Consider the following 16404-nt stretch of genomic DNA (forward strand, 5'->3'; position numbering starts at 1 on the left):
AAAATGTGACCAGCGGGCCGGCCAGCCGACTCTGGTCCCCAGGTTCTGCTCATGGAGAGGACACAGCCAGGGGATGGCTCTGTAGCAGACGCCTCTGGGGACATTCGTGTCCTGGCTCCAGGGTTTTCTGGAATCTGGCTGTTGTTGGAGCGCTGCTCTGGTGCGGGCCTCGCTCGCCTCGCCGGCGTGCGCACTAGGTGGCAGCACGGCCCTGCGCTCCCCACGGTGCAGTCTTCAGCAGGCTGGGTTCCGGGAAGAGACGCTGTGCGGGCTCCGTGGCCTGAGAACCCGGGTTCAGTCAGAAGGGACGGGGCCTGGTGCCTCCCTGCCAGGAGGCTGCCCTCTGCCCCGAGTTCTGGGCGTCGGTGCTCGCTGTGCTGGTGTCGTGGTGCAGAGCCCTCTCCGCCCTGCTGGAGACGGGTGGGCGTGTGCGCGAGTGACGGCGTTACTCTTCTTCGCCGAGCGGCGGGCAGGTAGTGTCAGCACCTGGGACCTCATGGTGCCTCCGCCCCCAGCTGCTCACACTGCCGTCGGCTCCCAGGGTGAGCCTTCGGGCCGGGAAGCCCCGGTCGAGGTACCGAGACACCATGCTTGCTCACCTGGGCACCAGGACCTGTGTGCTTGAGTGAGGCCCTGGGACGAAGCCGTGGCGCTGGAGCCGCAAGTGTCGGCCGTTGGACTCTGCTCGCCCCTTGGGTTTCGGGCAGGAAGTGTTCCTGGAGTTGATGACATGGTGGGGCCTGGGACTGGACAGAGCGGGGACTGCAGGCTCTGGACGGTTCTCGTCAGTGGATGCACGTCTCTGCTTAACAGTCCCCTGTTCTCTTTTCTGACATCACCATTTTAAACTTCAGTAGAGGGGACTTGTCTGAAATCTGCAGTGACACCGAGTGTCTTTCCTACTGTGCACCACGTTTCCTCTTGCAAGTCACTGAAAATCCCTATTATAAAGGGGAAATTGCCCTTCTGTAGGTCCTGCTTTTAATTATGTGGTTTTGTTACAACAGGGCCAGGTTGTTATGGACTCCGAAGTGAGCGCTAGTGCCATGGCACACGTGGGGCTTATTGCCGCGGCACACGTGGGGGCTTATTGCCGCGGCACACGGGGGGGCTTATTGCCATGGCACACGTGGGGGCTTATTGCCGCGGCACACGGGGGGGCTTATTGCCGGCACACGTGGGGGCTTATTGCCGCGGCACACGGGGGGGCTTATTGCCATGGCACACGTGGGGGCTTATTGCCGCGGCACACGGCGGGGCTTATTGCTGGCACACGTGGGGGCTTATTGCCGCGGCAGGCTTGTGGGATTGTTACTGTGACACGTGTGTGGATTATTACCATGGCGTGTGTGTGTGTGGGATTATTACCGTGACACACGCGTGTGGATTATTGCCGTGGCACACACACGTGGGATTATTACCGTGGCACATGTGTGTGGGATTATTACTGTGACACGTGTGGCATTATTAACATGGCATGTGTGTGTGGGATTATTACCGTGACACACACGTGTGGATTATTACCGTGGCGCACGCGTGTGATTATTACTGTGGCACATGCATGTGACATTACTCTCAGGCAGTTTACAAGTGTAGGGGGTCTCCATCCATTTGGATTCACCTGCCCACAAATGTCGTAGTGACCTTTCCTCGCCAGGCTGGGCTGGAAACGCAGGACCCGTCTCTGTTGCCATGCTGTGTACTGGTCCGCGGCGGGCTGTTCAGGCAGGTGTGGGGACACCGTCTGTCCCCGAGGATGCTGGGGGACGTGTTTCTCACCTCCGCACCGCCCCTTTGCCCTGCGTGCTGCCTGCCCCGGCCTCTCTTCTCACCTTGTGCCCCTCCCTCCACCGTCTGCACTTCTCCCGCCCTCTCAGCTTGGGTACCTGACGCTGTTGGGCCTGGGGAGGGGGCATCGCCGGGTGGGAGGGGTGCGTGGTTCTTCGGGTGCCCCCTTTGCCAGCCTCACCGAGACCTCAGTCCTGCATTGTTCGCCACTTTGGTTTTGTGTTTGTTTCACTGTGTATCTTTGAGTGGGTGGCTTTTTCAAAGATGTTGGGGGGTCCGACCGCTGGTATCCACACATCTAGGAGCTCACAAAGCATTTTCAGGTCGCTGTGGGTGGGTGTGCGTGTGTAACTAGGACAGCCGTTCTCCTCGCTCTGGGTGGCTGTGCGCGTGATTCAGCACTGGCTGGTGGCCTCAGCGCTCAGTCGGTTGCTAAGCACCGTATCCAGGTCAGCGCACGATCACAGGTGTGTTTGTTTTGTTGCAACATGAAAGCAATTCTCGACAGCAGCTTTCTCCTGGACCAGAACAGGCCCAGATGCTCAGAGATCTTGAGCAGCCTGGAAACTTACACGACGCATGGGACCTCTGAGTCTTCCCATGGTGCCAGGGCCCAGACCTCTGATTCTGAACACTTGTCGTCTTTGCTGTCTGTTCGCTCTCACTGTCCCTGAGGGTCACCTCTGTGACCTCTGAGCCCTGGGTCACTGGTAGGCTGGGTCCTTTCACCTTGAATTTGTTGCCACCTTGCGCGTGGGGTAGTCTGCAGGAGAGATTCTGGATTTCACGTGGACATCGCCGCCGCCTTCCAGGGCTCCCCCCGTCTGGCTCCGTGCAGCTCCGTCCTGACCTCAGGCTCTCAGGCAGGCTCTTGCCCTCCCCGGCCCAGCTCCGCCTGCCGGCTTTGCTCTGGTGCCTTCTGCTGCAGGCCTCTCCCCTCCCGCCCGGCTTGACGCCTGGGGAGAGGCGCTGCCTGGACCTTGCTGGTGCTTTCCTCCTCCTGATTCGTCTCTGCCGAGTCACTCAGCCCCCGCTCCTCTTCTGCTGCCCTTTGGTTTCCTGTGCTGTGGGTCAGTCTTGTCTTAGAGGGGACAGCACCGTGGTTAAGTGCACCAGCCTGCAACCCCCGCTCTGCCACTGGCTAGTTGTGAAGCTTTGGGCAAATTACTGAGCCTGGCTGTGCCTCATCAAGGATGTGGAGCTAATAGTGTTGCCCTCTCCTGGGGGTGCTGGTCGAGGGTGTGAGTGCCTGTTGTTGCAGTAGAGGGGTGCCTGGCACGTGGTCAGCACTCACAATTACTAGGGATTTTTATTGGCAGAAATTTTCTTCCAGCTAAACCCAGGACTCTCAGCCCGTCTTGGAGTCCTGGGGTTGGAGAACACCGTCTATTTTGCTGCACTGCCCTTGTCTGTGGCCACCTTACCTAACCGTGATTAGTCTTACGGTTTTCCTGGCGATTCTCGTGGATTTTCTACGTAGCCATTCCCATCGTCTGCGTGGGCAGGCTGGTGGCTTCCTTCCAGCCCGGTCTTGACACCTCTCATTTCCCTGCAGTGTTGACAGCTGGTCCCAGGAGCTGGCGTCTTGTCTTTCCGGAACGTTCTTGTCTTTTACCGTCATTTCTGCTACATTCCTTTTGTCAGTGAGGAAGTTTCCCTCAGCGTCCAGCTTATTAAAGCTTTTTGTGAGGACAGCATGTTGCATTTTATCGAAAGCTCTTAAGATAGTCCTGTGACTTTTCCCCTCTAGTTTGTTAGTGTGGGAGACTGCGTTGGTCTGTGATCTGCTTTTCTGTGTGTGTGTTCTCCGTCTCTTCCTGGTTTGTGTAAGAGGAGTATTCTAGTCCGTGCAGGTGTGCTGGCGCTTGCCTGCCGCTCTGCCCACCCTGGTGTCTGTGCTGAGAGGTGGGCCTTCACCTGCTTCTCCTCCCCTGGTTATTGTCTCTTCAGCTCTTCTGCCACTTCTGGAGTCAATTTTGATAGTTTATATTTTCTTGGGAAATCATCCATTCCATCTGGATTTTAAAATTTATTAACGAAATTAAGCATCGTGTTTTCTCATTTCTTAATTTTTATTTCTTAGTAAAGTGTGATTTCTAATTTTGTGTGACTCTGTGCCTCAGTTTATTCATCTGTAATATGGGGACAGTAATTCTACCTGTGTCAGAGGTTGCTCTGAGCATTACACGAGTGGATATTGCCATGTGCTTAGGACAGTGCCTGAGACAGAATAAGTAGTATGTAAGTGCTAGCTGGAAATATCTTTTTTCTTCATCATATTTGTCAAGAGGTTTATTTCATTTATGTTTTGGAAAAAAAGATTTTGGTTTTATTGATCAAGTCCACCATTAGTTTGTCCTGATGGCATTGGTTCCTTCGCTCCTTCCTTCTTTTCTTTTCCTTGGCTACTTAAATCTTGAGTGTAGTTCTCTGAAAACAGTTGGAAATTGAAAACAATAACATTTATAATTGTTTCCCTGTTTTTTTCCTGATAGTGTCTGTCTGGTTCCCTGGCTTGGTGCCTGGCACATCATAGATGGAATAAGCAAATGCTTTCTCCCCCCAACTCTTCTCTGTTAATTCAGCCTCTGGTCATGCAAATTGGGCAGCATTGAAAGTAGAATCTCAGTCCTTGAACCTTTAGCCCAGAGAGTCTCAAATTTTATTGTGCATCAGAATCACTCGGAGGGCTTGTGAAAACACAGGTTGCCGGGCGCCCCCAGAGTTTCTGATTCAGCAGGTCTAGGGCCCCAGATGGATGCCGTCACTGCTGGGGCCCCTCTGAGGGGCTCTCTACTTACTGTCTTAGATGTGTGCTCTGCTGGCTCCTCCCTGGGGCGCTCTGAGAACCAGTGCCTGGCCCCCGCCAGACCAGTTAATTAGTTATCCCAGTGAGCTTAGTTAATGGTCCCGCCACATGAGGCTCTAACACACAGCAGGGTGGAGGCCTCTGCCCGCTAAGACCTTCCACAGAGGTTCTGGCTTCACTGCTGTGCCCTTGGAGTCCCCCGGGCGCTGGACTTGGACCGCTGCACTGGGCTGACGGGCGAGGGGACGGAAGAGCCATTCTGGGAGCTGCCTTCCCAGCTGCCGTTTTTGTGCTGAAAAGGCCCCAGCATGTTCTGAACTTGAAGGCTGGGAGGGAAGCTGAGAAGACCTGTCTGAGAGAGCTTTAACCTGTCCCCTCCGGATCACACTCTGGTCGTATCGAGTGTGTCGTGAGCTGCAGCTGTCAGTTCACGTCAGTTCCAGGAGCAAGTTCCACAGCCTGCATGGGAGGCCTGCCTTCTTGAGGGAGAGAGGTGTGCTTGGCGGACAGCGGGTTCCGTGTGTGGTGTAGACGGGCTCCTGGGTGTGGTGAGCCTGCTTTTTAAAGTGGGGCTGGTTTACTAGTAAACACATCTATAGGTTCATGCATTAGGTTGGCAAAAAGTACCCCTCGGGGGATCCAGGTACCCTTAATTGAAGGTTAAAGAGAACTGCAGTGCGGGACCACTCCGCGTGCTATAGTTGCCTCTTCGCAGGTGACCCTTCTGTTATACGTGCAGGAGGGGCCTTTCTGCAAAGTGGGGAGTTTTTTTGGTGCAAATACGCACTCTGTAATTTTCCCATCTTACAGATTGGATTTCGCTATTTCACTGTATGTCTTTAAGTCCTTTTGGAATTTCTTCGTATCGATGCTTTCCTTGAAGTGACGCTCGTTTCTCGGGTGCGCGTGGTGTTTTGCTTGGCTTTCTGTATTGGCCGCTGGGGACGGGGACGCAGGAACGTGGCGAATGCGCTGAGAGTGCTGCTTGTGCTTTCCCTTGAAATGCAGTGGTCCCCTTGGCTGCTGAGAGTGTTTGCTCTCTGCATGACCAATGACGACTCCTCCCTCCCACTTCCAGGGTGTGCTGGACCGCTTCTCTCAAATTCAGCCGAAGCTCCTCTTGTCCGTGGAGGCCGTCGTCTACAACCGCAAAGAGCACGGCCACATGGACAAGCTGCAGCAGGTCGTTAAAGGTGTGTGGCTCTTCCGGGTCAGGGCTGGCAGGGCGGGGGGCGGGGTGCAGAGATAGCAGCCCCCCAGGAGTCACAAAGACCCCTGGAAGCTATAAGCTGCAGAGACCGGCTAGTCTCTTCCCTAGATTGTGTTACATTTTGGGGAAAAAAAACCCAGCAGCTAGGTGCCCGTGTCCTGTAAGCTTACTACACCTTCTCCTCTCCCCCTTCAGGACTACCGGACTTGAAAAAAGTGGTGGTGATTCCCTACGTCACCTCCAGAGAGAAGATAGACATTTCGAAGATTCCAAATAGGTAAGCCGGCCACGTGCTGGTCACTGGCTCCGTGCGGAGCCCACTCGAGGTCCTGCTGGGCGGTCGGTTCTGTGAACCCTGCCACTTGGAGTCGTAGCCTTGTAGAGGTGCAGGAGGTTTTAGCTAAAGCCATTGTTTTGTAGATGGGCACCTGAGGGCCCCAGAGTGAATCCCCCGAGGCCACCTAGCGAATTAGTGCAGAAGAGAGAAGGTCCCAGGAATCCTCATGCTTCCTGTCTGGTGTCCCTTTGAAGTGGTGGGGCCTGGCTCCTTGGATTGGCCACAGCAGTTCTGAGTGGTAATTAATGCGTGTATGCATGTGCACATGTGTATGTGCACACACGTGTGTGCATATGCGTGCACGCACACAGTGTATACACGTGCATGGCATACACACATGTACACGTGTCTGTATATGTGTGTATATGTATGTATGTGTGTATGTGTGTGTGTATTTCCCTTTTAGAACCTCATTTTTGTCCCCTTTGCTAACGGTATCTTCCTTTGCTTTTCTGACGTTTGTAAGCTTATACACCACATGCTTTGAGTACCACATAGAATAGTGAGCATCTTAATTTTGAATAGAAATTAAGGAAATGGATTACTGTTTGGTCAAAGTTGAATTCTTCCCAAAGATCTTGGAGTTACACCCCTTCCTTCTTTCTCGAATCAGTCGTGGGGGAGAGTCGCGAGATCAGGTGTGTTTACCTTCGCAGGTAAACCTTTCTCTTTCGCCTGTGTCTGGGCCGCGGGCAGGAGCCTCGTGAGCGGGCGGCCCCTCCAGGTCCTGGGGGAGGCGGTTGCACAGGTGCAGCAGGGGTCCTGTGTCTGCTGCGGGAGGAGAGGGCAGAGATCGCAGAGGCCTTTTTAGTCAGGCATCAGCTGACGCCTGGCTTAGTCGTCTCCTGCAGGCGCTCACTGGGGGCTGAGAGGGGGAAAGCCTGAGGGCTGTCCTCCGGGGGCTGCGCAAGTGGGCAGTACGCGACACCTGCAGGCAGTAGATACAGCATGCTTGCTGAGGGGGGCGGGCAGGAAGTGCCCAGGAGTTGAGAGAAGGGCCTGGTTGTTGATCTATGGGGTCTGGAGAGGTGGCACCTGAGGTGACCTTGAGCAGGGTGTGGGGACAGAGGCCGCAGGGTGCTGCAAGCCAAGAGACTGTTCCTGAGGGCTGTGGTCTCAGGCCAGACTGCTCAGGTTCAGTTCTCAGCTGTGTGACCCTGTGCAAGTGGTTAACCTCTCTGGGCCTTGGTTTCCCCATCTGTAAAATGGGGACAATAACAGTACGTTCCTCACCGGCTGGCTGTGAGGATTAAGGAAACGAATGCTGAGCAAAGTGCACATAGTAGCTCTCAGTAATATTGTCTGTCCTATGAGTAGGTGACAGCCGCAGGCTGGAGTGGGCTCTGTCTCCTGGAGCGCCCGGGTCAGTATGTGAGGGTCCTTACAGGCAGGCCCAGGGGCTGGGACTGGTCCCCTAGACTGCGGGAACTCTGGTAAATTACACCCAGATGACGGAGCCGTGGTCTTAGTTCATGCAGCAAATACAGCTCCCTGGGCTTTATTGGTGGGGCCACGACACAGAGAGGCCGGGAGGAAAACCAGACTGTTTGCTGGCCTCACAGTGGACGCCTTGTATTTTTCTGAGTGTCTTTATCAGTAATTGATATAAAATGAGAGCATCCAGTAGCATTGTGTTAGCCACTTCATTTAGCTTTATACAATGCAAAGCTCCCTCGTTAAACCCTGGGCATTAGACCCCCATTGCTGTTCATCTTTTGATTGCTAGATGCCAGAGATAAACTAAAGACACGTTGGTGCCCATGGGCGGAGACCTGGAGGGGGACCACCCCTCGGGCTTTTCATTTTTAGAAGAGCAACAGAAGTGATCGCTGTTAACCATGATTTATAGACTGTTGGAAAGAAAAGGTTTTTCTCTGTGTGAAGTATCCGATTAGATTGGGCACTTGGTATAAATGGGATTCATATGGGAGGTGGAGGTGGGATGGGGCTTTCATTGGCTGGAAAGTTCCACAGTGAATAATTTTCCTGACGCTTGGGAGCAGAAGGCTGTTTGTTTACCGCTCAGAGTCGAATTATTCTGGATGCCCTTTTTAAACCACTGCGCCTCCCCCAGGAGATATCCTCTTTAACGACGCCCTCCCGTGGGAGGTGGTGCAGTTCTTCATTTCAGTACCCGTGCGTGTGTATTTCGGGGTAAGTACCCTGAGCAAGTTGCTGCAGGCTGAGGGTAACTGGTTTCTCCCCCTTCCTTCAAAGAGAGAAAGACCCATTTGTCAAAACAGTATGTTTTTTTCTTTCTTTCTTTTCCCTTTAAACCAGTGGAGGGATAGGGCTGGTGTTTTGGGATCGATGTTCTGCTGATCTCAAAATAGAGAAACCACCTCTCCCCAGATGGCCTTGCGGCTTCCACGGACCTGTTTCTGCTCAGAAAACACATCTGTTCGTGTAGCCCCTTTGGTGATTCTGGGCCACAGGCACTGACCTGCCCGTCAGCTGTGGGGGCGCGGCCGGGCAGATTCCGTAGGTGGTGGTCGGTAGCCGGGCTGCGTTTTACTTGTTCCTGGACGATACTTGTGCCTAGCTGTTGGACACCTCCCGATGTAGTGAATCAGTGGTGACACAGGATGGTTGCCTCGCAGCTATTCTGTCATAGAAACTGTGGGTTTCGGATCTCGGCCCCACCTTCTTGCTGTGACATTCACGTGTTGGAAAAGCTCGGGACTGCAGCACCTCCTTCCCTCCCTTCCCGTGGGGAAGGCAGTAATTCAGACCCGCTCCGCTGGCCTTCCCTTAGGGCGATTGTCGGAAACAAGCAGAGTTTGCACACAAACAGCAGACGTGTTAATTGTAAGTGATCTTTCTCCACAGTTTATTAAAGCTCCTCAAAGAGTCTCTGAAGAGACAGCCCTTGGCCCTGTCAGCAGCTCATAAAGCAACTTGGGGTTTTCTCTCCTTCACTTGGTGTGAATTTGTGAGATTCGACTTCCCCTCCCTCGAGTAAAGCTTCCAAGCAGGGTTAGTTTCCTGGAAACCCAGGCTCTCGGGAGGTTGCAGTGGAGGGCGTGAGTGGCTAGTCTGGCCAGGAGGACTCGGCAGAGCCGTCCGGTGTTCTGAACATTCATTGTTTGTTTCCCGTGTGTTCTGCCCACAGTGTGTTTCTGGATGATTTTCTTGCAAGCGGAAGGGATGAGCAGGCCCCACAGCTGGAGTTCGAGCAGCTGCCCTTCAGCCACCCGCTCTTCATCATGTTTTCCTCGGGCACGACCGGAGCGCCCAAGTGCATGGTGCATTCCGCTGGGGTAGGTCTCCGCGTCCGTTTGTCTGCTCTCTCGGGGGCTCCCCGCTGCTGCAGGCAGGCGTCCGAGTCGTCAGGCTGCGCCCATCCCCGAGGTTCCAGTGTGTGGCCCTCTCGTCTAGTGGGGAGCTTCGTGGAGATCTGGACTGGAGCCTGGGCGGTGGGGCGCTGCTGTGTGCCTGTCACCACTGTGATGGGTGGGAGGCTCCATGGCGCGACCGTGGCAAGGCATGCAGTGGGTCAGCCAGTGTCTTTCACATTGTAGGGTCATGACCCCTTAGGGGATTGTGAACTCAGTGGACGGGCCCTGCCCACATTTTAAAAAGAATGAAACAGAATAGATGAGAAGAGAAAATACAGCGCATCACCAGTTACACGAGGTGTTGGTGGTGTTCTGTGAAAGTGTCAATATATAAGTGCACTTGTGGATATGTGTGTGTGCTGGGTGGCATCGTAGAACTTATATCTGACTGTGGGTTGTGGTCAAAAAATTTGAAAGCCACTAGGTTATGTTATAAAATGAAGCTAACTGAGGAAGAGCTTACCATGCCGTGTTAGTCTGCTCTGGCTGCCATAACAAAATACCACAGCTGGGCGGCTTGAACAACAGGAATAAATTTCCTCATAGTTCTGGAGGCTGGAAGTCCAAGACAAGGGTATGAGCAGGGTTGGTTTCTCCTGAGCCTCTCTCCTTGGCTTACAGATGGCTGCCTTCTCTCTGTGTCCTCACGTGGTCTTTACTCTGCACACATCCATGGTGTCTGTTTGGTGTCTAAATTTCCTCTTTTTATAAGGACATCAGGCAAACTGGATTATCGCCCACCCTGATGGTCTTGTTTTAACTTACCTCTTGAAAGGCCCCATCTCCAGATACAGTCACATTATGAGGTGCTAGGCATTACGGCTTCAACATGAACTTTGGGGGAACGTGATTTGCCCACAACACATACTTTCCATTTTTCTATTTATTTAATCAAAAGCCCATCTTTATTAAAGCACCTGAAATAGTACATATCTACTAAGCATTAGATTTTATGCATATAGATTAGTGACTGTAGCCTTTTATTTTTGGAAAGATTTCAAGCCTGTGGAGGAGCTCCGAGGACAGCACGATGAGCTCCACGGGGCACTTCAGCCAGACGCCTCTGTTGTTAACATGCTCGTTTTCACATTTTCTTAAAACCTCTTCTGCTTCACATCTCTCTCTGTACGTGCACATATTATCACTGTCATTTTGCGTTTTGCTGGCCCTTTGCGAGGAAAGCTGAGACGTCCTGACCCCGCACCCTGAATACTTCATCGTGCGTCTGCCAAGAACAGGAACATTCTCGTGCAGAACTGTCGTGCGGTCGTCACCGCCAGGAAAGTCACGTTGGTGCGACACCGTCAGCTAACATCAGCCGTGCGCCGTCCTGCAGCGGTGTTGGCTGCGCGGCGCTCGGCTGTCACCCACCGTGTCCTTGGCCAGGGCTGCCCCTCAGCCTCCCTTTGTCTTCCTCGACATTGACGTTTTGAGGAGTCCGGGCTCCTTGTCTTGCACAGCGGCTCTCTTTGGGTTTGTCTGATGTTCCTCAGGATTGGGTCCGGATCGCGCCTTTGGGGCAGGCGTCCCGTGGGAGTGAGCTGTGTCCGTCTCAGTGTGTCACGGCAGGAGGCGCCTGGCCGGTGTGTTTCATTGTCGTCGTTGACTGGGTCGCTCTTCAGAGGTGCACTTCCTGGGTGAATCTGCTGCTTTTCTGATAGCTGCGATCGCGTCTTACCTCCTCCAGTCCTACTCTGCTTCCGTCTGGCTCGGGCCCAGACCTCCCCGGGGCTGGTGTGGGGAGCCGGCCCCCTCGCAGCCCCGTGTGCCGGGCACTCCCCCTCCAGTCGCCTGGGCCTTCCTGCCGGGCCAGCTTTGTGGCTCCCTCCACATCCAGTTTCCCGGTCTCTCCGGCGGTTGGCTTGGCCTGAAGGGAGGAGAAAGATCTGCAGTGTCTTGGTCAAACCTTGTCATATCCTTCTTTTCCCCCTCCTCAGAAGAGGAGAATGAGCCAAGTGGGAAGCCTCATGTCCTCACACTGCTTTCTCGCTGTTGCTTAATAAGATGTTGGTGTTTGAAAGTGAAGTAGGAAATTTCTGTTATTCTAGCTCATTTACCTTTTACAGGTAAATGTATAGGTACAGGTCTGCTTATACCTAGAAGCAGTTTGAATCCCTTCCATAAAAAGGAACCATTTACATTTGAATCATTTTAAAGCTTTATACAGCTTTTTACAGTGTTTTCATCAGACAGGGAAAGGAGTTAACACAGCTTCCTTATTACCGGGATCTGGATGCGCGGAAGGTCCGATGGCAGGTCATGAGATGTTACAGATGCACAAGAGCCTGTTCACGCACAGCCGGTGACTTCCCCGGAGACCACGGGCACGGGGCACGGGGACATCGGGGGCCAGAGGCTTTATTTCTGGAAGTGACACTGGCCACACTGACCTGCCTTTTCTTAGGAGGGAAACCGTCCTATTTTATTAAATCAAGTCGGGGGCAGGCAGAGTCTCAGATGCCGCTCACTATGGTTGCTGGGATCGCGTTGTCCCTGGAGAGGGGAGCCCGGTCCGCCTGGTCAAGGCGTGTTACGGTGAGCCGGAGCGCGGAGTGTTTTTACAAACCTTGCAGACAAGGGCAGGGTGCGTGGGCAAAAGAACGGACATTTTAGGAGAAACTGAAATGTCTCACTGTACTTTTATTTTTAGTGCTTTTTGCATAGTGAATGTCACTTTTTTAGGAGAGGAACATAAAAATATATTAGATATAATGTAGCGTATTCATAAAGTCCTCGTGTCTGGTATATTTAGAGTATGGAAAAATTAGGAAAAATTATACTTATTCTGTCTTCACTGGGCTCTTGCATCTCCAGAGAAGTGACTAAGCATCTTGCCCATTTTCAAGAGTTGTCCTGACAAGAAACTTGAGAACAGCGAGGTGAAAGGCCGCAGCAGTGGGACCATTGGCAGTTCCTCTGGTTTACTGGGGAGGGTGTCTTCCTGGTTGGCTGTTTGCTGGTTTGTGTTTTCTAAGTCCATAGAAGGTCTCAGAAAGCAGCTTTCCTTTTCCTTTTAAATTAAATTACTCTTCTTGCTTAAGGCCCAGGAAACCATGCTGCTCCTAGTTCCTTACCCTGAGATTCGGCCATAAATATTTAATTACGGGAAAAACCAATGTGAATTGTTAAGGTTCATACAGAGAGATTCTTGAGGGAGCAGCAAAGCCTGGCTTGTTTCTGCCCCCGAGAGGATGAGGATAATGGACAGATGAACAGATGTCGGTTATAAGTAGGCCACGCTGCAGCAGTTCGTGTAGGTGAAGGTACAGATTGAAATTAAATGCCGATTTTAAGTAAAAAAGACAATGGGGGGATGTTCCTGGGGCTGGCCTGGTGGCGCAAGTGGTTAAGTGCTCCACTTTCGCAGCCTGGAGTTTGCAGGGTCGGATCCCGGGTGCGCACCAATGCACTGCTTGGCAAGCCATGCTGTGGCAGCTTCCCATATAAAGTGGAGGAAGATGGGCATGGATGTTAGCCCAGGGCCAATCTTCCTCACACGCAAGAAAATGTTAAAAAAAAAAAAAAAAGTGTTCCTGAAATGTTGTTGTCCCCAAATCATTGCCTACCCACCCCGAGTGAGAACAGCGTGTGTCATGGAACTTTCCAGAGGAGCCCGTGCCTGCCCTGGCTGAGGAGGCCGTCCCTCACCCCCGTGATGCACTCTCGATAAACCCACTGGAGACTCGGCTCCTAGAGGCTGCAGGCAGCCTCGGGGAGTCCTCAGAAAGGACCTGTCCCTCCCCGCAGTCTTCCTCCTGGCTTTACAGGACCCACGCTCGGCCGGTCACAAGGGCGGCCCTCCCTGCCTGGTGATGGGTGCCATCTGGGACAGACTGTGGAACAGGAGATCCGGCTCTTGAATTAGAGAATTTGTTGGGTGGGATTGTTTCTGCTGAGCTTTTAAAGGGGTTGTCTCCTCCTCTTGGCTTGTTGTTCTATTTCTCTTGGGTACCGTGAGGGTCGTCAAGGCTGGTTTTAATACGTGGGTCCTTGCTTCAGCCCCAATCGTTCCTACACAAACAGGGCCACCCTTGGCATCGGCCAGGTGCTGGCATCTGCGGAGCAGACTGAGTGCAGTGGTCTGGCCCTGTCAGGGGCCTCGGAAGGGCAGCGTCCCCTGTCTAGCCTCAGCATCGTGTGTGAGATCCATTGTAAACTGGGGAAACTGAGGCCGAGAGTGATTACGTGGCTCTAGAGCCCCTTGCTCTGCTCTCTGGCTTGTGCTTGTGATGGGAACCTTCCGGTTCTCCCTGTCACCCTGTCACCTGCAGACAGACACGGAGTTGTTTGCAACGAGTGGGTCTGGGCAGCAGAATACTATATAGCTGTAAAAAAAAACCCATCTGTGTCCTGATAAAGAGCTCTGGGATATGTTAAGTGGAAACAGCCAAGTGCAGGACAGTGCGTCCCAATGAAAACCGGCAGGAATCAGGAGATGCTGACAGGCAAGGACTCTCCCTGGAAATAGCACGGGAAACCCGTTCACCGGCAGCTGCGGGAGAACCGGGTGCGGGGCAGGAGAGAGGGCAGGCTTCTCACGGTGTGTGCTTTCGAGTTGTGGACCACGCGAATAGACTGCCCGTTAAACATTAAAATAAAAAAATAAAGACTGGGCGTGGGGGTGGGAGGGTGGGGGTCTGACTAGATGAGCTGAAAGCAGGGTCTCGTGCTGCCCCTCGGCCAAGGCGTCCCTGAGCTCTGACCTGGGGCCGCAGGGAGCTGCAGACACAGCCCTGGCTGTGAGTTCCCGCGACAGTCTTGCTCTGCCCTCCGCCTTCCCTGTCCGCCGCGAGGGGCAGGGCGGGCCAGCGCCCTGTTCTGGATGCTGTGTTGTTGCCCGGAACCCCTGATCTTCGCTCTTGTCTTTAACTGTGACCCCCACTCTACGGCCTTCACTCCCCTCCGCCTGAGTTGGGGGTCCCCTGATGCTCCCCAGCACTCTGGTGCCCAGAGCTCGAGGGCTGGCAGGAGCTGTCAGAGGCTTCCCCTCGGGTCCTCAGCAACTCTTGGGGCAGGTGGCAGGAGCGTCACTCATCAAGGTGAGGATGCTCAAAAGTCTGCCTCCTCTGGAAAGAAAACGGAGATTTACTTCTCCTCCCCTGGGGCAGCGCGTCTGTGACCTTCTCGCCCTGCATGGGGCGCCGGCAGAGGACGCGGCCCGGGTCACCGAGTCTCTCGTCTCTCCCCAGGGCACCCTCATCCAGCACCTGAAGGAGCATGTTCTTCACGGCGACATGACCAGCAGCGACATCATCCTGTATTACACCACGGTGAGTGGGCTCTGCAGGCGTGGAGGCAGGGGGTGTGCTAGGTGGGTGCCCCCCCCCCGCCGCGTCCCTCCGAGGACTCGCTTTGCTTCCTTCAGCGTAGCCAGGCTGCGGGCTCCCTTTGCGTCTGTCTTTCCTTGTCTTCCCGCCTCTCCCCGGTCGCATGTAACAAGAGCAGGAGCACACGAGAGCGGCTCCTGGAGCGGCTTCTGCTGGACGCTCTGTCCCCTGGTGTCCGCAGCTCTCCCTCTGGCCCTGCCTTCCCCCTCCATCCTGCTGCCCACTGGGGTCTCGGCACCGCCTCGTCTCCTGAACTTGGCCTGTGCTCCCCCGTTGACCCTGGTTGCCTCTGGTTGCCTCTGGAAGACCTAGTGCGCTGGGGAACCCTAGAGAAACTGAGGGGACTGACTGCCGATTGGGTCCCCTGAGCCCCTGGAGGTGCGGGCTGTCTCATGACTGGGATCTGCAGTTCGGCCAGCGGGACAGGAGCCGGCTGAAGGCGGCGTGAGGATGTCAGTTCTTAATTGCCCAGTAGATCGTGACTCTGACCCATTCAGGCAGAAAAGTGTTTTGCTGGAAGGCTCTTGGGTGGTGTAAAGGCAGAATAACGGCCCCCAAAGATGTCACCGTTCTAATCCCCAGAAGCTGTGAGTGTGTGGCCTTATGTGGCCCGCAGGTGTGATTCAGTTAAGGATCTTGAGATGAGGAGATCGTCCTGCGTTATCCAGGTGGCCCGGTGTGACCCGGGTCCTTACGAGAGGGAGGCAGGAGGCCCGAGTCAGAGAAGCTGTGACGACAGAAGCAGAGATGGGAGTGACGTGGGGCCCCGAGACGAGGAAAGCAGGCGGCCTCTGGAGGCTGGAAAAGGCAACCAGCTTCTCCCCAGGAGCCTCCAGGGGGATGCAGCCCTGCCGACACCTTGATGGAGGACTTCTGACCTCCAGGACTTTCAGATAATAAGTTTGTGTTGTTTTAAGCCACGAAGTTCGTGGCCGTTTGTCATGACAGCAGTGACGGGAGAGGCATGAGGTGGCTCAGTGACTGCGGCAGCTGGGGATCCAGGCGAGGAGACCCGGCGGGGCCTGAGGGGGGCTACCCAGCGAGACCAGAGCCACCCCCACACGGAGGGCCCGAGGTGCGCTGTCCTTGCTCCAGGAGATGTGCCCCTTCTGCCCAGCCCCCGAGAAGCTGCAGGCAGAGGTCTGGCCCCTCAGCTTCCCCCCGAGGGGTTTGCCCCAGACCCTGCAAAGGCTGCAGCATTCCCCCCATGAGGAAGGGGGTGCAGGCGGCCGCAAAAGCCGACGTCCGCGAGTGCCTGCTCTGCGTCAGCCGTCGCCGGGACCGATGGTGGAGATGCGTGGGTGGGGCTCTGCCCTCGGTTTACAGGGTTTAGTGGGGACTGTGCGTCCTCAGACCGACACTTGGGTTCAGGAGTTGGAGAGATGCCTGACCTTGACGTGGAAAGGTAAAAGCTTAGGACAAGTTGAAGGAAGGGGGATTTCATCCCAAGGGGGGGATCTCAGAATCGGCTTTTTCCAAGACCACAAGTGTCAAGAGGTTCCATTTCCTGCATGACAATTCTGCACTGAGTTTTTAAGGAAACTGAACACTGGAGGCATGTCCCTATCCTGTGAGGTTGGTGCCCGGACCCTGGC

The 16404-nt window shown here is 54.4% G+C and overlaps 1 protein-coding gene across 4 annotated transcripts in view; it reads left to right on the forward strand.

Annotated features, from left to right (window-relative positions):
* AACS (acetoacetyl-CoA synthetase) overlaps window positions 1-16404 on the forward strand; it is a 64209-nt gene that overhangs the window by 23752 nt on the left and 24053 nt on the right. For all 4 annotated transcript variants that reach the window (XM_004430073.3, XM_087423459.1, XM_087423458.1 and 1 more), the window contains exons 6-9: window positions 5676-5790; window positions 6003-6084; window positions 9257-9404; window positions 14672-14752. In XM_004430073.3, coding sequence (XP_004430130.2) covers window positions 5676-5790; window positions 6003-6084; window positions 9257-9404; window positions 14672-14752 — 426 coding nt within the window. The remainder of the gene's footprint in view (window positions 1-5675; window positions 5791-6002; window positions 6085-9256; window positions 9405-14671; window positions 14753-16404) is intronic.

Source organism: Ceratotherium simum, chromosome 35 (genome assembly GCF_057802395.1).
Source record: "Ceratotherium simum simum isolate JZ-2026a chromosome 35, ASM5780239v1, whole genome shotgun sequence".
Classification (NCBI taxonomy): domain Eukaryota; kingdom Metazoa; phylum Chordata; class Mammalia; order Perissodactyla; family Rhinocerotidae; genus Ceratotherium; species Ceratotherium simum.